This window comes from Thalia democratica, chromosome 1 (genome assembly GCF_965202585.1).
Source record: "Thalia democratica chromosome 1, ktThaDemo2.hap1.1, whole genome shotgun sequence".
Taxonomy (NCBI): Eukaryota; Metazoa; Chordata; class Thaliacea; order Salpida; family Salpidae; genus Thalia; species Thalia democratica.
Window position 1 is genome coordinate 47,081,520 of NC_139165.1, and position 22,473 is coordinate 47,103,992.

Genomic DNA, 22,473 nt, shown 5'->3' on the forward strand with positions numbered 1-22,473 from the left:
ACTCAAAGGTGTTGATAAACTTATTTTGTTTAAGGGCTTTTAAATACGTAAAAGCTAAATGTTTGATGTATAAGTAGTTTATTGAAAATTTTGCCATTTTGTATTAACGCAAAAAGTCTAGGATTTTACTAAAAAAATGTTTTAAGCTATTTTATAATAAGTTTATACACATAGGTCATATAACATACTCAATAATTTTGTGAAACACTATCTAATTTGAGCGACCAACGTGCATATTGCTTCATCAAAACTAAAAAACACTATTCATAACTTAGATTAAAATTTACAATTGAAATAATGTAATTCAACAACTAGGAAACAAAGGATGTTTAACAAAAAAACTTGTCTAAAAACGATAAATGTTTAAACTTTGAGGACATTTAGAAAATATAGAACATTCAAAAAGGTAGTTGTATAGACAAAACCAAGTTTTTTCTTTTAACTAAGACTGTTTTAAAGGTTAAACTTGCATGAAAAAACCTTATTAGTTATTTTTAAAGCATGTTCTGTTGAAGTTTAACTTCAAAAGAGTTTCATCACAGAGTTAAAAATTCAAATTAAACTATTTCATACAAGCTTAAGGGCATAAGGGGGCTCCAACATTTTTTTATCCAAAAAATAACTTTGGCTTATTTATAAAAGTTTTTATTACAAACTACATATTTTATAGAATTCAAAAATATTATTTTTGAGATATATTTTTTTAAGTTTCCGATACAAACGTATGGACCGCAAATTTTTCGGGATCAATTTCTTCTGAAATTTTAAAAATCACTAAAAATCATCCTTCATTTTTCATGCAGTCTTCTTTAAATTTTCAGGAAATTTCCTTACATTACAAGAAACAACCATTTCTTATGAATTTTAATAATTTCAAAAAAAAAAAAAAGTTTTTACTTAAAAAAAGGTCTTTTTACTTGAAATTTTTTAAAGTTCAAAGTAATGTTTTATTGTTATTGTATAAAGATTAAACTGTAAAAGTTTAAAGAAGATTGCTTGAAAAATGTAGGAGCAGGTATATTTAAAATAAAATCGTTTTTTTTTTCCTTCCAATAGGCAACCTATTATGCAGCCCGACTTTGACCGGTCATATCTCAGAGAATTAATTGGAATTTTGTTAAATGGTAAAAAGCAACTTGAAGCTTAGTAAGAACTATATAAAATAATAACAATTTGTTAAAAACATGGCTTACGCCCTCTCTCTGGCCTTAAACTTTTTTTTTGTACTTTAATAACAAGTCAAAAAACTAAAGCTAGTTAAAACTGTTCGAGTAAATAAAACTTAATAAAATGCGTTAGTACTTTTTATTTAGTTTTTATGATAGCTATAGTCCAATCTATATTATTACTTAAGCCATGTATAATTTTTTTTTAATCTATTGTTTGAATGAGTAACAATATTCTTAAGTAATCTAAATGAGTACTTTTAAGTAGTTTTAACAGTTTTTAAATTAGGCAAAGTTTATCAAACAACAAAAACTAAATTGCAAGATAGATAAATACGTGGGCGATAGATAAAGACTGCATATAAATTTATTTATACTTTATCTAATCTATATATTTACTTTTTAAACTTATATACTTTACGTTTTAAATGTAATGAGGCAATGTTGTAATTGTTTTATTACTTAACAAAAAAATTGATTCTAATTTTAAAAAGTTTGTGAACATTTATGATATCAATTTAACTTTGTAATTAATATAGAGATTTTGGATTGCGTTATAATCATCAAACTACTAGTAGTATCTTTTAAACAGTTTTTTTGTATTAAACTATCAAAACCTTATTTCTATTTTTTGTTTAAAACTAGAATATGCATATATATTATGTCACTTTGTTTTTATTTCATCTTATAAATACTCAATCTAAACTTTGTCAAAAAAATTTAAATTTTCCAGTTAAAATTCTTTATTCATCTAGTAGTTTCACATTTTTATATAACATGTCTTGCATTTAAGAACATTGATTCAGTAATTACTCATCCTACAAAAATTTTCCTAATTTGTTTTGCTTTTCATACATTTGCTAAATTAGTATATAATTTTAAATAAATTCTTGTTTTCCCCAGCAGTTTTTAAATACTGCATTTACTTTGAAAATTTGGTAGCCCTAAATGATTTTCTAAATTCTGTTGTACTAACTGTTATTTTTCTTTTGAACAGTATAAAAGAGAGTAACTTTTATAAGTTGCTTGTGTTTTATACTTATATTATTCTATTTATAATAATAATGTAATATATATTAATAAACGCCAGAAACTAAATTATTTTTATATAATTTGATTACCCTAAATAATCATTATTGATAATTAAGAAAATTTTGAAAGCTATACAAACTAAACTATAAAAAAAGTTAGCGCTCAGGAACTTATTAACCTTTTTTCAAATAAAACTGTTATTTTAAAAGTTAAACTGCTAAATAATTGGTATATCAAAATATTTTAAGAAATAACTGAACGAAAGACGAAAATTTTGAAATACTTGAACTCAAAAAGTTTAACGCTTTGAGATACATTGGTTATAAAATAAAACCTTTGCACCATTTACTAACTTTAAATTAAAGCAACTTATATTTTTTCTTAATTACAGAAATTTTTTTAAATTCAACTTACTAAAAACTATGAAAAAACTTAGCTAAAAATTCATTTCATTAGCTATTTTTTTATTTTAACAAGAAACTCTTGCTATTCAACATTTAAGTAAAAGTTCGATATAACACATCAACTATTTTTAACTTAGCTTTGCATTTCTCTTGTTTGCATAACTTCTAGAAAGTGATTTAGTCATAAATGCCAACCGTATGTTTCTTAACTACAGCAAACTTAACATGTTAAAAAAAAACAAGAATATTTTACATAAAATTTTATTAAACAATAAAAACTAAAAACACATTTCAACGATACAAAATAAAAATAACTTAACAAAAAACAACTTCAAAAAGGTACTAAAATGAGCAAAAGGTCGTGTGAACAAAGGGTCGTTATACTACTTAAAATACAGTACTAAAAACCATAAAATTCAAAAGTCACAGTTTGCTACTCAAATATAAACACTAGTCGCGGAAAAATGTTTGCAATGCACATCTAAAATCGACTGAAACCGGCTTCTAAAAACTCTTTACACAAATTCTTGCACAAAAGTTCTTTGAGAATTCCCTGCAAAAACTGAAGACCTAATTGGCAATTTTTCTACAAACTTTCACGCCGCACAACATCACTTTTTAACCGCGGTGGCTCGTATCAGCTTGGGAGGCGCCAGCTTCGGGGGCGCAAGACTTTTGGACCGAGGCACCAGAACGGGAGGTTGCTTGTTCTTGGCTGAAGCCAGCACGGGCGGAGGTATCTTGCTGGTCAGGTTGGTCCTGGTCAGGTTTGGAGGGGGTCTCGCGGGCTGGGCGAGCAGTGGTGGCGGTGGTTTGATCGCGTCACGCATCGGCGAGCTGCTCTTCTTGAGTATGGACCTGGGCGAGATGGGTATTGACTTGGGCGACATGGGTGGGGAAGATTTCAGGATGGAAGTCGGCATTATCGGCTTCACTGCGTCGTCTAAAATTTAAAGTTGAATATCAATTTGCTACATTCAGAGGATGCGCATTTTGGGTTAAACTTTTGTGTTATATCTAGGTAATTTAAGAAAAGTTAAATACTTACAATGTTACAACTGTATAAATTAAAAAAGCTCAACTAAATAATAAGCCTGAGGCAGCCTGAATTTATGAAATTATCTATTGAATCAAAAAAAAAGTTTTAGTAGAAGTGACCAAAAATCTAGAAGTTAACTGTCAATAAAGCTGTAATTCGATAATTCAACGAGTACTAGGTAGTAAACCTTAATAAAACCATAATTAAAAACTAAAATTGACTGAAGTCATAAAAATATAGTAGAAAATAGCCTGAGACCAATTAATTTATTAAACTATCCTAAACTTTTCAAAAAAATGTCTAATTAGCCTGTGCTTACCTTTTTCTAAAACTTTGAAATGTTTAGATTAAACTGAGCTGGCCTGAGTTTTTCTAAAAATCCCAACTGGCCTGAATGACAGGAGAATACACTGTTTTTAACGTTAAACATTTAGTTAAACTTAAATGATAAAAATAAAAGTTATTACTTTATTTATTTTTGTCACTTATTAGTAGCAATTTTTTTAAAACTTAACCATAGCTTAGTTTTTTAGCAATTTATTTAAAAAAATAATAACTTAAAAAATTTTTTAAACCTGAAATGGACGACATTTGCTTTTGAATGTATCTTGGATCATAAGGAGCGATTTGCTCCATGTTCGACGGAGCTTCAGGGCTACTGCTTTTTTCAAAAAGCTCATTAACAGGCTCGATCAAAGATGGTAGTGTCATGTTTGAAACAGCTGAAGCGGTGTCAACTGTCAAAGTTGGCTTCAAAATCTTAGGCGCAACTGAAATAGTTGAAGGTGCGCCTTTTCTTTTTCTGAGTATTGAGACGGGTTTTTTGTTCAAACGGGGGTCTTTGTTGGGCTCAGGCATTTTAAACTCAGGCAACTTCGGTATTGACATGGACGGGGGTTTTTTCAACAAGGCCGCGGGTATTTGTACTTTGGAAGCATCGGGCGATCTACGCTCGGTTGCTTCATTGCGCTTACTGCGCACTCTGGGATCTCTTTGAGCGCTGATGGTAGTAATTACTGGGCTGCCCAGACTGGAACTAACACTCGTACTGCTACAGCTTTTCGAAACGGAAACCTGTTTGAACTTAGGCACCGGGGCAATGAATATTTTGATGATTTTGATGTTTCCGAATATTTTCCGCGGGTCTTGTAAGTCGTCACTTCCAATTTTCTTATGGAGGGGAATGTTCTTCGGGTCTTTCACTAGCTCGTTGATAGGAGTCGGATCTCGGACTCTCTTTAGATGTTTGCTGCTGGAAGTTGACTCAGAGGACGAATGCCTCTTCAAAGAAGGCTTGTCGCTTTTCGAGGTCTTCGGTCTCGGATCGTTCACTTCTTCCGACTTCATCTTGTTCTTGTACATTGAGCTTTCTACTTCGTGCTTCGATTTGGCCTTGATCAAGCATTGTTTCACTAAAATTAAAAAATGTTAATTAGAACCGTTGAAAAGTTATGGAATTGTTTCACAACATCAGTTTAGACCAAAAGTATACGTTTATATATTAAATTAATTAAAATAAACTAGATGCTACTAAAGTTAGTCTCAATGATTACTATGTAGTGAATAACAGTTTTGAGCTTTAAAATTGCAAAATATAAACTGAAGCAGTTTTTCCCTACTGTACACATACTTGAAACAGGTACATTTTACTGTGCACACTTAAGGAAATCAAAATTATAAATAATATTGCTTCGTCTTTATAAAACTGTAAAAAGTAGCGTATGTGTGTCAATATTTAAGTTACAAAACTTACAATCGTTGGCTTGCGAGCCATCGCATCCAATTGCGCTGAAAATTCCGCTCATCATGTTTTCTTCAACGGACTGCTTTTTAGCCGACTGGCTGGCCATGTTCAGTATGTTTTGAACGGGATTCATTTTGGGAGCTTCTTGCTTCTCATCGGAGGAGCTGTTTGCTTCGTCTGATTTGCTGATCTCGTCACTGTTTCGCTTGCGAGGGTCTTTCAGCGTAGAACTTTGCTCTGAAAATAAGTATCACAATTCATAAACAGTATTTTTTTTAAGCGTTTTGTTTATTTGATTTTTGTTATAGAGACTTGAATAATATTTTACTGTTTAATAAAATTCTGCAAGCAATGAAACTTTCATTAACTCTAAAAATTAAAACTTTTACTTTTTTCAGACTGAACAAAATATTTACAAGAGCTAAACTATCTTTTCTAAAACTGCCTCAATGTTGCTTAACTTCAAACAAAGCTAGTTATACCTTGATAAGATTTAGTTAACAACCTGCTTTAAAATAACTCGTGCTAGCATTTTTCACTTGATCGCTTCTTTTGTCAACATCAGTTTCGGTTGAAACTAAATCAACGCTTTTAGCTTGATTCATGTTCAACAACGGTCTTGTCAAAGGAGGCGGGGGAAGACAAAATTGATTGCAATTAGTTTCTGCGAAACTATTAAAAGGCGGGCAAAGAGGCTGATTTCGAGGTGCTGCCCCCATTATAAAAGGCAGTCTCGGCTGCATCGGTGCCAAGTTGCTTGGCATCATCGTCCTCATGTTGTCACCGAACATATGAGGCGGTCTGATTGGAATGGAACACCCTTGGGGTCCCGCGAGTTGAGGGTTGAAGCCAAATTCTCTGATTGGCGGAAAGGGTGGTCGAGTGCAGCCGAAATTCATTGGAGGAGGCTGAGAAAAGCAGGCTGGAATGTTTTGACCATCTAAAGTTGTGTATTGAAAATTTAAATTCATGTTTGCAAATGTTTTCATGCTTAACTCACTAAAAATAAAAAAATTACTCGACTGTGTCTAACTATCTACCTGACTGACTTTGAAAACATATTATGGTACTAAATACAGCTGAAACTTAAATAAAAAGACTGAAAAGAAAAGATATATATATATATAAACGGTATAAACTAGAACGAAATGAAACTTACGTGGAATGTCTTCTTTCACATTTTCATTCATCATTGAGTTTGGCGTAAAGTTCGTCGAAGGAAACTCGCCTAATATTCCAGGCCCTAAATTCGCATTCGGAGGGCTGGCAAGATGAACATGATTAAAGGGAGGACCTAAAAATAAAATAAGTTACAACCATTTCAAAACTAGAACCATAACAAGTTCTAATGAAAATTGCTTACTATTTAGCAAAGGAGGTCTATTGTTAAGCATGTTACCGTTCATCGGCATTCCGTTGCCTGGGAGTGTTGGTGGGCTCATGAAAGGATCTGACATCTGGTTGTTGCCTCCATTGAAGTCTGGCCAACAGTCTAAAATATTCATGTGACGTTAGTACTATAAATCATTAAAGCCATGTAAAATAACATTTAAAATTTCATTTTTTACTCGAGTTTAGACAAATGACAGTAAATTAATAATTAAAAATACTAGTAGAATAATAATTTTTCAGCACAAACTTGTTGGAGGTGGTCGAACAACGACAGGTCTTGGAGGAGAAAACATGTTAGGGAACCTGACCGGAGACATCATATCGTGGTTGATGTTGGGAGGCATAGAGTTGTTGATGTTGGGAGGCACAGGGTTGTTGATGTTGGTAGGCACAGGGTTGTTGAAGTTGTTGTTGAAAATTGGCGGCTGAGATGGCCTCGGTGACAGGTTGGAGGTGAAACCTTCCTCAGATGGACACATTTCCTCCTCCTCATCAAAAAGATCGTGCTCAATCGGATTCGGGTTGTTGAATGTTCTCACCTCGCTGCGATTTTTTAAATACTTTCTTTAAGATTGTGAAAATGTAGAATTGTAAATATAGTTTTAAATTGAAAACTTTTCGGTCATTTTTCCAATAAAAAACATTGTTACTAGTGTATTTGTACGAAAGCTACATTAAAGTATATACATTTTTCTACAACAAAATAAAAAAAGCTGAATGGTTTTATCTTTAAAAAAGTAAGTAATCTTCTAAATAAAACTAAAATAGTTCTTGCTACCTATCATTATTAACATATATATAAACGATTTTATAACTGTACTCACATATAGTTATTCTGAAACTTATAGCTTTTGTTACTTTCGTTACATCTGCTAACTGTTTGTCTGTACGGATAAATAATTTTATAAATAAAGTCCGTGAATTTATTTCGTAAAATAAGTAATATAAACCATGCTGTACTGTTCTTTTATTGTAAAAATTAAATTATATTATTAAGCTGTTCTTTTATTATAGCAAAGCTAAATTTAAATTAAAAAAGTTAATCTACTCTGATATTTAATTCAAACTAAAACTTAAATCTAAAAACATAGCAAAAATGTGTTTTAAATATACAAACGAAACTATTATATACTAAAACTACTACCAATTTTTTGCATAGCTTTTGAATGCTTTTTGCTAATATTTACAACCACTGAATACTAACAAAACTTTTAAGCTAATGTTATTTAACAATTACTGCTGACAGCTCAGTTTCAAAAGTCAAAGTTTATACTTTAAAACACGGTGCTTAAAATTTAATAAGCAAACTGTTATTAACAAACTTAAAGTGTTAAATAACTAAAAGAACGTTTTGATTATAAAACTTTTACTTATGTTCAACAAGCTTACTTAGAATTTATTTTCTTCTGCATGTCAGCAGTTGGAGCGACTTCCAGATCCATCAAAGATCTAATTCCGCTAGATGTCTCGCTTTGCGGAAAGTCATTGTGGTCTGGAGTGTTGCGAAGCGAGTTGGGAGATGCAGCTCCCTGCAGGTTCTTCTGTTCGAAGAGCAACTGAAGCATCTGCTTGGTCGGAGTTGGCAGCAGGGTTTCACCTTCGACCGGTTTGGGTTTAGGTGTGATTTTGTAAACGTCTTTCAAGTAGTTGATTTCTTTCGAATCGTCAATGGTGCTCATTTGGAATTTCCACTGTAACATTTTAACTTGAATATTAAACGATTTTTATTGTTTGTTAAGGATATTTGTAAGAAAAAAGAAGAAAATCTCGAAAAATTCATTTTATCTTATCATTAACGTTTTGATAAGAAATATTAAAACATTTAAAACGTCTTTTTAAGTTTGATAAAAAACAGCTATTTTAATTGATGAAATAAAACAAATTTATTTTTTAAAGTAAGTTTTATTTTAAATGCATTTTTAATATTTTTTATATACAAGAATAAAAACTTAAGAATCATCAACTTATAGTAAAATTTACTTTTTTAGCGTCTAAAAACTAGGACAAAAGTTGCAAAAAGCTTTGTGATTTCAAGTACCCTTAATAAAAAAAACTTAAGGATTTGGTTAAAATTAAAAAAAACAACTTAAATTTTAACCAGGTTTAAATTTTAGATAGATTTAAGAAATTCAATTCTATTACTTAAAATAACACAATTTTTTTCTCACGTAGTTGACGAGATGTTGCGCAGCGGAAGACAAGTTTCCGTGGGCAAACGGACAAGTTCCGTTGACGTAGCAGGTTCCACGAACAAAGTGACTCATGCACGGGTAGTCTTCGTGCATGAACTTGCAGTTGATTTCATTGCAGGTACCGTACAGCACCAAGTTTTGACAGTACTTCAAAATAGTCCCATCAAGCTCCTCTGGAAGCTCTTTCAGGTACTTGCAATTGTTGCCCTGAACGATTAAAACATATTAATATAAAACTCTGAAAATTAGAGAGTATAACTTTTTAACTTAACAAAAACATACAAAAACAGCAATAAAAAGCTCATGCATGTACAATATAATTAACTCAAACTCACTTGACTACTTGGCATACGATCGAACATGAAGCTGTTACTTTTATAATCACCATCAACGTCATCGGAGTAATTTCCACCGTACGAGTAGCCGTCCGCTTTGTTCGGGGAATAAAAATCCGCGTTGCCGTTGCTGCGGTAACCTTCGGGATCGTCCAGATCATCGTAGACGCGGCCCGACTGAAACTTGTCAAAGTCGTTGTTGTTGTTGTCGCTGCTTTTGAACTTGCTCATATCCTCGAAGTTGGCGTAGTCGCTGTAGCACGATCCGGAGTCGGAGTCTTGGTAGTTCCGCTTGCTGCCTCCGCCGTTGCTTTCCAGTCCGGAGTTGGCGCTTGGACGCGGGTTCAGGTCGCTCTTCTTCTTCGAGCCCCTGTTGCGCCTACGGTGCCTCGACTTCTTTTTCTTCTTCGGGCTCGGGCTGCCTGACTCGTTGCCATCGTTCTGTAGAATATAAGTTTTTTCGATGTGGGGTAGCACGGGTTTTTAAACGACAGTGGTAATCAAAATGGGTTTTTTGTTTTAAAGTGTAATAAATTTAAAAAATGTAAATGATTAGTAAATGATTAGCATCTAAAAACACAAAATTATTTAAACTAAACATGGTTAATAATCACCAATACTTCTTAAGCTTTCATAAAAACCAGACTAACCTTTCGCTTTTTATGCTTTGAAAGCTTGTCGTCGCCGTTGCTACGTTTGCTTTTCTTTTTCTTTTTGTGCGACGACTTTTTGTGACGAGACCCCTGCGAATCGTCGGAATTGTTCTGCGGCGAGATCTTGGAGTTTGATTCGTCGGAATCATCTATTTCGCCGTCTTCGAGCTCAAGGGGCTCTTCCTCTGCTTGAGGAGATGCTTTAATTTCATCATTGGAAACTATCATCGGCTCTATGTCCGGAGTATTCATTTTTAAAGCCATTTGTGAATAACTGCTTGCACAAATGTTTACCAAAAATAAGTATTTGTCTGAAATTAGTTATACTTTTTAAAACGTTTTTGTTTGCGTAATATATATTCCCATGACAATAAAATATTATTCAACCTTAACAAAATTGTTTAATAAGTGATTTATTATATATAATAAGTTATTTTTTATATTTAAATGGATTCAGTCTTGGACTTTAAAACATAATGTTTAAGTTTAATACGCTTTAAGTAGAGCAAAATTTTTCCTACAGTTGAAAAATGCTTCAAGTAGATAAGTAATAACCCTTGTACTCTTTTATAAATAGATTTATAATAACTTTTATATAAAACTGTTTTCATTTGTAAGAAAATGTTTTTTTTTATAAAATATTTTATAATTATAAAAGTTCAGATCGGTTTTACGAAAAAACAAATAAAAAAAGTATATACTTTACAATCACAAGTTTACGTGCGCTTATTACACAAACAACATTTTTTACATCTCTTAACTTTTACTAAAATATAATAATGTTATAGTTTGCTTTAAGTTAAACAACAGAAAATTCTCAACTTATGTAGCTTTAAGGATACGAATTAATTAAACAAAATAACAAAGTTTGTAAACATTGAATAACTAAAAAACCAAATTAAAAAATATACAGTTAATTAAATGTCAAAGGTAAAAGGACTCACAGGTATTTTGTCAAAAACTCAAGTTCAACATAAGTTTGTACGGAATTTTTTTTAAATATTGTAACTAAAAAAGTTCAAATCAGTACCAAAACCAAACTATTTAAATGTTATAAGAAATCAAAAACAAAAATTATTCACAAAACTGCAACGTGGAATGTATATGTAAAGCTTTAAGATATAAAGCAGTATCTAAAATACGTGGGTTTTTATGTGTTAGTGTACGTTTAGAATAAAGTTTGAAAAAGCAACTTATGAGTAAATTTTTTCAAACAATAAAATATTTATATCAAGAATAATTTCAAAAACAAACCAAATGTCTTAAAAAGTAGTGTTACTAGTGTAATTAAACAATACTATAATAAAAGCAAACAATTAATTTAAACAAACTTATATCACTTTTAGGTTTTTTAAAACTTAATTAAGAATAATTATATTTTATATAAGTGTTTAAACTAAAATTTTAAAAAACAAGTTGCTTTTTTGTCTATATTAATAAAAAAAAATTGACCTAAGTATATAATGTTTACATAATTTAGTTTTATAGTTAAGATATTATTTACATATCTACAAAAATAAATTATTTTAGTTGTAGTGTCTGTTCGGAAAATAAATATAAAAGATTTAATGTTTACTGAAAGGTAATTGTTAGTTTAACTGTTTTTTTTAATTTTGTAAGTCAATGTGTCTGAATAACATTTAAAATAACTTATATACTTTTACTTTAATTTACAGCAATAGTATTTAAGTTTCTCAAATCGTCCTTCTGGTATGTCAAATATTCTATGTGTGTTTTTTTCTTTATCTTATCTGCTATACATAAAAAGGTTTTATAATTCAAAAAAAAAAAAAAAACCAAGCTTTTATAGCTAGACTCATTATGCTTGAATTACTTTCAAATGCTTTGTCAGCAAGCAAGTAGAATAATAAGTTAATATTAGTTTTAAAATATTATTCTATTTGCTTGCTGACGAAGCATTTGAAAGTACTTCAAGCATAAAAATGACTCTAGCTATAAAAGCTTGGTCATAGATTTTTTTAGAGAATAATATTTTTTTATATAACGCAAATAAAACACAAAATAATTAAAATACTCTAAATTAAAAAAAAATGTGAATCGTATGATAATGGTGCATTGAAAACCTAGGAACTAAATTTCAAATAAAACTTGTAATAAAAACCAGTTCAAAGTCCAATAAACATTGTCGGTAAAACACATGTCTAACGAACTCTTATTACATCAGACTAATTTTATGTTTTGGAAAGTAGGGTTTGATATATTTTAGATTTGCAAGAAATTAGTAACAGTTTAAAATTATAAAGATTATTTGATTCCCTAAAAATTTATTAACAATCTTTCAGCTGGTTGTTATGTTTTCAAATTCAAAAATAATAATAAACTCCAATTGGAAAGAAGTTGCTTACAACTAGGAATTTGTGTTGTAAAAATACATTTTGGCAGTAATCAAAACAATTCCATTCAACAAAAACAATCAATATCATAACGTAAAATTTCTTACTTTACGAAAGGAGTTTGGACTGATTTAAGTTTTTCAACTTTCACAATATTACTTTATATACTATAAAAGTTATGTAATAAAAAATCATTGAAATTCAACTTAAAATATAGAGATAATTTAAAACCAACTTGCACGCACAAGCTGTACTAGAAAAGATAACAAGCTTGAAGCACATTTTATAATACATTCGATTATCATAAGAGTGTATTATCAAGCATAGTATCACTTACCTAAGCATATAAATTATTCAAAAGAAACACAGAACTTTAAGCAATGGGAACTAACTAATTATGACGTAATAAATATGCCCTGAAAACGATGTAACATGTAATGAATCTAGCCTTCTTAAAAATGTTATTAGTTGCTTACTTTTAAGTAATGTATGTACCGCTTCTTGCATTGGCTTTTGTTCACATAAAGATTTAATAATATTTTAGCTAAAAAATTTAAAATAAATATATAATAACATGATAAAGAATAACTATACTTACAGTTATCAACACAACACAGTTATTTAAGCTTTTTTATACAACACTTTGCGTTAGGCACTGTGCAGTGAATTGGTAGAAAAATTTATAGCATAATTATATTTAATACTTAGTTATAATAAATAAGCAACAAATTTCTTAATTATATTGTTTTAATAGCTATAAAACTTTAATTTTCTAATTAGTGTCATTGTTCCATAACACAACAAAAATACATTTATCCTACTTAGGCATTCAAAGTGATTATCATTGTATTATATGGTTTATGTGGTTAAAATAAATACTTAACGAAACAACTTTTAATCATCAGATAAAACTTTATCATAAAAAAACTAAGTATTTCTTAATACATTATTGATATGACTAATTAAATCGATTTAAAACAGCTTGTGAGCATTAAATCATAGCTTATTGTATAGCTTAAATATAACAATATGAAGTTAATTCTTAATCGAAGTTCTTATTTGATAAACCTTTGATAACTATTTAAAACTATGTTTGCAATAAAATTTTAAAATTTAGCAACATTTACACAAAATACTTATAATATTATGTCTGTTTTATATATACTTTTGTTAGTAACCTACCTTAAGTATTTGAAGATTTACTTAAATTTTGCAAAATTCTTAAATAATTTACAACTATCACAATTTACAGGTGTCAAGATAAAAGATAAACTTTAACAAAAATAAAACTATACACATCAATGGAGATTTTTAAACATACATATTATTAGAACATGCTTATGATTTTTTAAACTTATACTTAATTGTTCAAAACTAATGAGATTGTAAGTAAAATTCCGATTTTTGTTTAATTTAAAGGAAGAATTTTAACTTGTTGCTAATAATATAAGTATTTTAATTTGCAAAAACAAATGGTAAAAATAAACTATTTTTGTTGTAAAAGTTATATTTTTCTATTAAATATTTTAATAAAACAAAAAACTATATATTTTATAGTTATTTACTATGTTAAATATTATTTCTTAACTTTTAAAGAAAACCAGTCATAGTATAATAAAATACTAAAAAAATCGACAACTTAAGTTCATATACTTATGTAATCCTGGAAAACAAAAGTTGAAAGATAAAATTTACTACACCACAAAATCTAATGTAAAAAACAAAACAACACCACAAATCATGCACAAAGAATCTGAAACAAGGAAAATAGAGACAAATAAAACAAAAGTTGTTTATGTGTGACGCGTACGAATTAGAACTTTGCCTCGTGTAATTGCCTGATGTTGTTAAAAGTTATTTTTTGTCTTAATACAAAGTTTATACAACTGCTGAGGAACAAATGAACTGTGGAAAGTATGAGCACTTTTGCCTTAAAAATAAAAGCAAATAAATGACCACATTAACTTTTAATGTAATTGACTGCCTTATTTCTTTTAGTAGAAAAGAAACACTGTTACTTAACTAAAGGTACATATTTCCGTTTTTTAAAGACTTAAAATGTTTTTAACCAAATTAATTTAAAGAATTTTTCAAATTAATGACAAAACACTTTTAGGCTTTACAATAAACACAATAAATACAAAAAATTTTAGTAAATATAAAGTATAGTTTCTTTAAATTATGTATAAGTTAGTTTTTGATTATTCAAATAATACATTTTGAAAATGCAGCTTAAAAGTATTTACACTTTTGTTCCGTAAAAATAGATATTTTTAACTATATTTGAAATTAAATAAAAAACCTCTAATTATATACTCCAGCAATGCCGATTAAGTAAATTTTTTAGTTAAACATCTTTAAGTTGGTAGAAAAAAGCCTACATGCAAAATAATCACGTTAGAAATTAATCTAATTTTTGATTAGTCTTACTATTTTAGTAAATAATTTCAAAAATATTTAACAAAAATAATTCGAAAAAAGAGGTAATTGAAATAGTAGTTTAATAAACTTTAAAAGTTTATAAAGCACGTTCAAGTAATTTACCAATCAATTTAAGTATTTCTGCACTGTAAGTAAAAATTACGTAAACTTTTAGTTTTTGCAATATTAAACTGAAGTTGTTTCAAACTATATCAAGTTTTTCTATGTCAACTTTTTAGCATGTAGACTTTTAACTTATGATGCTTTAATAATTAGGTAATTCAAACTAATAAAGCACGCTTACTAAGATTTTCTCGTTGTAAGGAAGGTTTTTTTAAATTTAATTTCGAACTTTTCTGTTTGTAAACAAACAAAACGTGCAAACTTTTAAGCTGCAAAATTCTTTCAAACATTTTTTATACTGTTATTTAATTTTATGTGGTTATGTTTTAATATAAATTAAATACACTTTATACACTACGTTGACTCATTAATTTTTGTGCACTTTTTGTAAAAAGTACTTTTACTGTGTGATTAAATTAGCATTTACAAAGTATTTATTCTTAAAAAGATCAGCAGATTTAAACAAATTGCTCTTTGTTTATGAAGTAAGTTTTTTTTAAGTTTAAATACGGCCATCAATGTTTTCTGAAAGAAACTTAAAGTAGACTCTATTAAAATTTCTCAATTTATTAAAAATACTTATGTTCACATTGATCAAGCGTGTTTTTAAGTTCTTTTTTTAAAATAATTTTAAAAACTGGAATGATATAAAATTTAAAAATATAATGAATGTATAAACCAGATTCAAATGTAAACTTATAGAAAACTAACAACGTTTTTGTATTATATTTCCAACAATTTGTATTTTTTTATCTTTTACGCATGATCAGAAAGGTAAAAAATTTGCGACAGTTATACCTAATGTTTCAAACTACTTACATTTTTAGTTATAACAATGTAGTTAAATTTTATACTGATAACATATAGAATTAGCTACAAGCTATCGATAAAAACTGAAATGCTTAAATAATACAAACAGCTATTTTTGTATAAGTCTGCTGATCTTGATTTTTACATTAAATAAAATAATTATGGTATATATGTTAGTATAGTTATGTTAAGCAAAATATTATAAATTAAATTTTAAACTAAAGCAATATCATTAGTTGATGTATTTTAAGTACTTTTAATCAATAAATTAAGTTATTATGATTAGTTAAGCTACTGTAGCATTTAAGAAGGTTTTGGTATATTGTTTATATATTTTACCCACTTATAACTAATTATTGCTTTAACAAATCTTGTAATTTCATTACTGTTAATCAATATAAACATAAGTTTATAAAAAAACATCAATTACATTAACTTTATGAAGTAGCTTACAAGAAAAATAGTACTTTAAAAAAATGATAAATTTGAAGGACAAAACTTTTTCGTGTCTGCAATAAAATATTAATCGATAAATTTTAAAAACTAAGGTTTTGTAAAAGTTCTTAAAATAACATATATGAGTTACAAATGATGCTGATGGGTAAAACAAAGAGTTGGTTATATACACTGATAGGACAAAAAAAGTAAAGAAATAAATTTGTTCTTAGATGATAACATCAAACATGCCCACCTAAATTTTAAATTTATTAGCCACACAAAACTAAAAGCGTAACTTTTTGGCAATAGTTATAATAAACTAATATACAAAAGTAACATGTTATAAAATTTTTGTGAGGAAAATTTTTTTATACCATGATTATTTTATATGCTCACATTTCTTAATATCGCTTCGAGTATTTTCTATCAAAAAGTTAATTAGATTCAGTTACAGTTTACTTATAAAATGGTTTTGTTTTTAAGGAAGTGCTTTAAAGACAAGATGCTTAAAATGTTTACAAGCTAAGATTATAACTCAAAAACACTATAAGCTATTTAAACTGTGCGCAATACTGTAACTTAAAGTTTAAAGATTTAGTTAAGGTAGTGACAAATATCAATGAGTCTCAGGCTTAAGAATTTCAGCTCTAATAATTATTCACTAGCTAGGATGATAATGTTTCCAAAGTCGTTTAGCTACGATGTTAAGAAATGTGCGCATATTAAATAAAATATGACAAGTGGTTTATAATAATGGGCAAATAATTTGGATTTTAAACACTAAATTAAACTAACCCCTAGTTTGAACTGATATGATCATCTTACCTCACTCAATTTGTAACGTTTTGAATAATTTAACTTTTAAAGAAAAATCAAACATACATTTCAATGGCCGGCTTATTTGTTTCCTAAGCTTTAAATTTCAGAATTTTTTTTAATAAATAACTGAATTCAGCGCATAAAGAGTGAACATTATAGATGAAATCACGAAAACATACGTGTGAATTAAGAAAAAAAAAGTTAAGTATGCTATAGGAAAAGAGTTCAAAAAATCATTAATGAATACATAATTTATATAGTGACTATTAAAAATCATAGTGTATACGTTTTAATACATGTTTATCTTACTTATAAATACTTAAGTTTCAAGGGAAACAAAATAATTAACTTTATACTATAGAATAAGACTATTTATAACTAAATACTTATCTTTTATTATCCTTGTTTAGTGAGATATTTATGTTATATAAAACACTTTATGCAGTAATTTTAAAATGCTATCAAGATACTTCAGGCTATAACTAATATCATTCTAAAACATATTATTTTTTAAATAAACCATTTATAGCTAAAAATTTAACCTGTTTACTTATAGCAACAGTATACAGTTGGTAAAAACTGTTCTAAATGTTTATGGAATTTTATTATTTAGTTAGGAAATAATTAATTTAAGATCAAGTTCTAACCACCAATTTAGCTTGAAGTATCACAACAGTATTTTTTAATAACTTGTGTTTATACTCTTTTCTACAATATAACTTGTAAACAGTTGAAATTTTAGCTGTTTATTAAGTTCATAAATAAAAAAAATTAGAAACTAAGACCACTATCTTTCATTAACTTTACTAAGTTTTAAAATAAATAAAAATTATACATTAGAAAGCTTCTGCACGTTTTTTGGTTATTTTAGTAAAGGATTTGTATACATGATAACAAAAAGATTTAATAGTTTCTGAAATTCTAAAGTTCTAGTTAGGATAAACTTAATGAATTTTGAACAATAGCCAATGTGTAAGGTAAGCAGCAATCTGGATATTCTTTGATTATTATGTACAGATTTACCATATAACAACTTTTGTAAAAGCAAATAAACTGAATTGGTAAGTTGCATCAAGAGAAGTAAGCTAACACTAAACAAAGTCACGTGAGCACACGGCGCAATATAATTGGAGGAAAAATAAAGCTAAAAGAATGACGTAGTGACAGAATTTTATACTTGCTCTGCTCGTACTTTCTAAATAAACTAGCTTGCTTTAAGCTTATGGGCTTTATTAGCTTAATTTTTTTATTTCCTTGATACTAATAAACACATACCTATTGGCATTTATTTTGAGTTAACTTTTGAAATTTTGTTAACATATTATATTTATAAAAGTATACATAAATTATAATTAAAAACTTATCATACGTAGTTTTATTTACGTAAGTTTTTTATTCTTGAACTGTCTTTGTATTTAAGCTAATACATAGTTTTTGCTTTATGGAGTACAAAAAAATTGTTAGTTTATTAAAACTTAATATTGAAAAAAATTAAAAATCAGATCTTCGACGCACATATTATCTAAAGTTACAGTGCACTGTTACTTTCAAAAAGTTTAACTGGCATATCATTCAGTTGAGAAAGAAACTATCTCATGCTAAACAGGCAACGCCCGTAGCATAGCGCATTTTTTTCTCTTTTTTATCTTTGAGCATACCACAGAAGAGAATTTCTAACTGAGAAGTTTAAGCTATGCTTTATACATTGTTGTGCCTTATTTTATTAAACAACAAAAAAATATTAAACTTTTTTATCCTAGCTACAAAAAACAATTTTTAAGCCCTACACACACATCAAAATATATGTCGCATAAAATGTCTGTTTTAAAGTATGTTAAGTTTTTTTTAATAAGCATAATTAAGAATTTTTAGTTATATGCTTGTTTAATAATACGAGATACCATAAATATAAGCTAGGTATCAGCTTTAGTAGTTGTACAAATTTTACTTATTTTTTAGTCTTTTAAAAATTTTAATTGAAGTTAAAAAAAATTCTTGAACATTTTGATGTGTGTGCAGTTTTTAATAGTAAAAGTTCAACTAAAAACATGTATATGTGTATATTTTTAGATACTCTACAAAAAACGGTTATTTCAAATTACAAAACAATTGCTAGAAAAGCTTGCCTTAATTGACACAAAAGTAACGCACATTTTGTGCAGCAACTTGTGTTAACCCAACATAATAGTCTCTCAAAACTTCTAGAATGTTCTCTCTCGATTTAAGTAGTTTGCCTTTTGAGCTAAAATCGTAGTTCAACTACATAGGATGCTCTTGTCTCAAAAAATAGCTGTTATATCCGCATGTGGGAACTAATTGTTGTATTGAATAGCTGAATTACCCTAATCAAACTTAATTAAATTAATTTCTATTTTTTTAATGGTGATAATCAGTTTTTGTTTTTATCTAAATTAAAAGCAATTGAAAAAGATCTCCAATCTCATTAAAGTTTTAAAGCAAGAAGTTTTTTTTGTTGTTGATTAGCACAAAGCCTTTTTAAGTGTTTCATATTACTAAAAACACTTAAACTGCTAAATAATGCTTAACAAAATTACGCATGCAGTTATGTATGTACTAAAATTGCATACTTGCACACAATTACACTTTGAAATTTTTTAAAGTGGTCTAGCTTGGTTTAAATGCCCGAGTTCAACGTTGCACAATAAATAGCAATAATATTTAAATGAATACTACATAATAGTTATATTGTTAAAATATACATGTATTTAACCTTATTTAATTAATTATACAATAAACCACAGTTTTTTATAAATGTTTAATATATGAAATATTTCAATTTCATACAATCTTAAGAAAAAATATGCGCCGGAGATAAATGTATTTTACTTTATATTGATCTAAGTACGATCGTTCTTAAGACTTTTGTTTGGCTAATATGTTAAGAACACATAAAAATAAGTAAAATATATAAACAAAAGACTTTTAGTACACAATAACAATTGAATAACTTTGTTATAATTCGATAGTTCTTTTAGACTGTTCATTTGCTGCTATTCTAACCAGCAAAAAAAAATACTTTAACTGATTTATTAATCAGGGTTGTTAGAATTCTAGAAAAAATTAGTTCTGTATAAAAGTTTGTTTCATTTAACTTAAAATACTATACTCGAGTAATTGAATTGCGATTTTCTGATAGAAATCTGACAACTGTGTTATCAACTGTCGCTTTACCAAGGTCGAGTTCAAAGGCTTCAAGAAAGTGTTTATCTGCACTTAATACCGTTACAATCTTTTTATCTAAATTCTTTCAGAGATCTATATCTTTCTCAGTTAGATTGTAAAGTGAGAAGACTTACAAAGTTATTACAATGGTTTGGGTATTACATTATCTAATCTAAATTGATTTTTATTTAGTACAATTGAGATGGTAAACTGAGCGTATTGGTAAAGTTTATTATTCCAATATACAGGTTTTGACCACTCGGTCTTTTGCATATTTTATAAATAGTAACACAATTTAAAATAATCACTTTTGATATAACCTTCTTTTTTAAATATAAACTTTATGTGAGTATCAATCTAGGTACTAATTCACATAAGTATTGTATGTAAGTTTTAGAGTTTAACTTTTTGTACTTTTACTAGTTTAACCAATTTTGGTTAATCTTTATTATTGCTAAAATTAAAAACTTAAACATATCTACAGCAGTGTTTTAGTTAAGTGTAATGAAATCGACATTTCATTTTAATAATAACAAGTTAAACAGTATTTTAAATTCACTTCATTTTACATTTCAATTTATAAATATTAAGAATGTAAATAAATATGGAACTTTTTGTAAAAATAAATATTATTAACTGTCACTTTTAAGTATCGTAAACAAATATTATACAAAAAACTAAAAAGTAATTAATACTTATACTTTACAAAAGAACATTTTATTTACAATTTCTTGCAATAATTGGTGAAGGCGATGTGCTTTAGTATGTTGTATTTCAAACACGTTAGATGTAAGATGCTTCTTTGCCTTAAGCTCTAAGATACTTATTAGAATCTTAATGCTCAAATGTTTTGTTGTAATTTTAGTTTAGCACTCTGTAATCTCTGCACTTCATTTTGTTTAAATAAAATATATTACTTTAGCGTTTTCTTATGAAATAGATGGCTGTTTTTAACTAGGATGCAGTTAACAGTATATTTTTTTCTATAAAAATTACTGTCCCCATTTATCTAGCACTAGCTCATAGGTACTAATATACTTTACATTGGATGCCACGCCGGGTTTAGTGTAAATTTCATTAGCAAACCTAAAATTTTTCCATAACTATTTTTTTAAATGGCTTTCTTAAATTTATAACTGAAAAATAATGTAATAATTTATCTTAATTGTGTTAAGTAGGTATCAAACTTTGGTGTGCATACCTTTTGAATTTAAAGTACTTTTCAGTATAGCTTTTAAGGTATCATATTAATAATAAAAAAGTATGGTAAAAGGATGTGTAAAAGAGGCTAAAATTTACAGTATAGAGATAAATATTAAGAATTGGAAGTTATCCTTACACAAGTATCACCCAAAGTACAAAAGTGATGCTCCGTGCAAAACTATCACCTACCATTCTTTAAATATGTTTAATGGAAACTTTAAAAAAAAAAGTTTAATCAACATTCAATGCGCCATAAAGCAACTTTTTGTAAGTATTCAGTCGTTAACAATATTTCTAAAATTTTACATGCATTTTTTTGGAGAAGTTTTAAAACACTGTTGTTTTCTTAAGAACTAATTATTTTTAATTATAAGTGAGCATTCTTAAAATAAAACCATTTACAGAAACTATTGAAGTTATAAATTTTATTTTCCGTACAAAAAAGCAATACATTGGTATCGTAAAACTTTTTAATATTTGTTAATTTAACTGTTCCGTAAAATTAAGTACTACTTTTTTTTTTAATGAAAGTTTATTTTTTAGCTTTGTGTATAGTATAAAACTTTTCTAACAACTGTTCATACTTTTAAAATATCTAAGCCTTCAGTCAAGGTTAACTAATTTTAATTACTTTTTTTCTATAAAAATATAAATTAGATATATACTGAAAAATAAAGTTATAGCGTATATTTAAGCTTCAAAGCGATATACTGACAATTCTCATTTAATTTTTTTATTTATCTGAATCTATTACAAATTTTATATAATGTTAAATTTATAACAATTGCAAGCTTTTTTCGTAACACTAGGAATCTTTTCAAACATATATACATTAAGTAAAAATACGAACTCATATTACAAGACTTAGAGCTGTTTTAGGACTATTTATAGGATCATTGAAACGAATAGCTTAATTCCTACTTAGCTTTTAATTTTGTAAAAGATGTAGTTAAGCTTTTTTCTTACTTATTTGCATAGTTAAACTCAAATTATTTTAGTTGAAAAAATTCAATAAATATTTTTTAATTTTTAAAATTAACTTTGATTAAATTTTAAATTTTCTCTTTAATCGTTTTCCAGAGTACTAACATTTTCATGTTGATATGCTAATAATTGTTTTAAAAGCAGTTTTCATTTTAAAAAACACTAACTTTTTGGTGATTTG

The 22,473-nt window shown here is 27.8% G+C and overlaps 1 protein-coding gene across 1 annotated transcript; it reads right to left on the reverse strand.

Annotated features, from left to right (window-relative positions):
• Positions 1 to 2,861: 2,861 nt before the first annotated feature.
• Positions 2,862 to 10,261, reverse strand: LOC145831523 (uncharacterized). Its single transcript, XM_082938805.1, has 10 exons — positions 9,955 to 10,261; positions 9,305 to 9,745; positions 8,946 to 9,176; positions 8,167 to 8,468; positions 7,025 to 7,320; positions 6,749 to 6,877; positions 6,545 to 6,679; positions 5,395 to 5,622; positions 4,217 to 5,053; positions 2,862 to 3,545 (listed from the first exon to the last, which is right to left on the reverse strand). The coding sequence occupies exons 1-10, from the start codon at positions 10,219 to 10,221 to the stop codon at positions 3,214 to 3,216; spliced, it is 3,198 nt and encodes a 1,065-aa protein (XP_082794931.1). The 5' UTR covers positions 10,222 to 10,261; the 3' UTR covers positions 2,862 to 3,213.
• Positions 10,262 to 22,473: the final 12,212 nt, after the last annotated feature.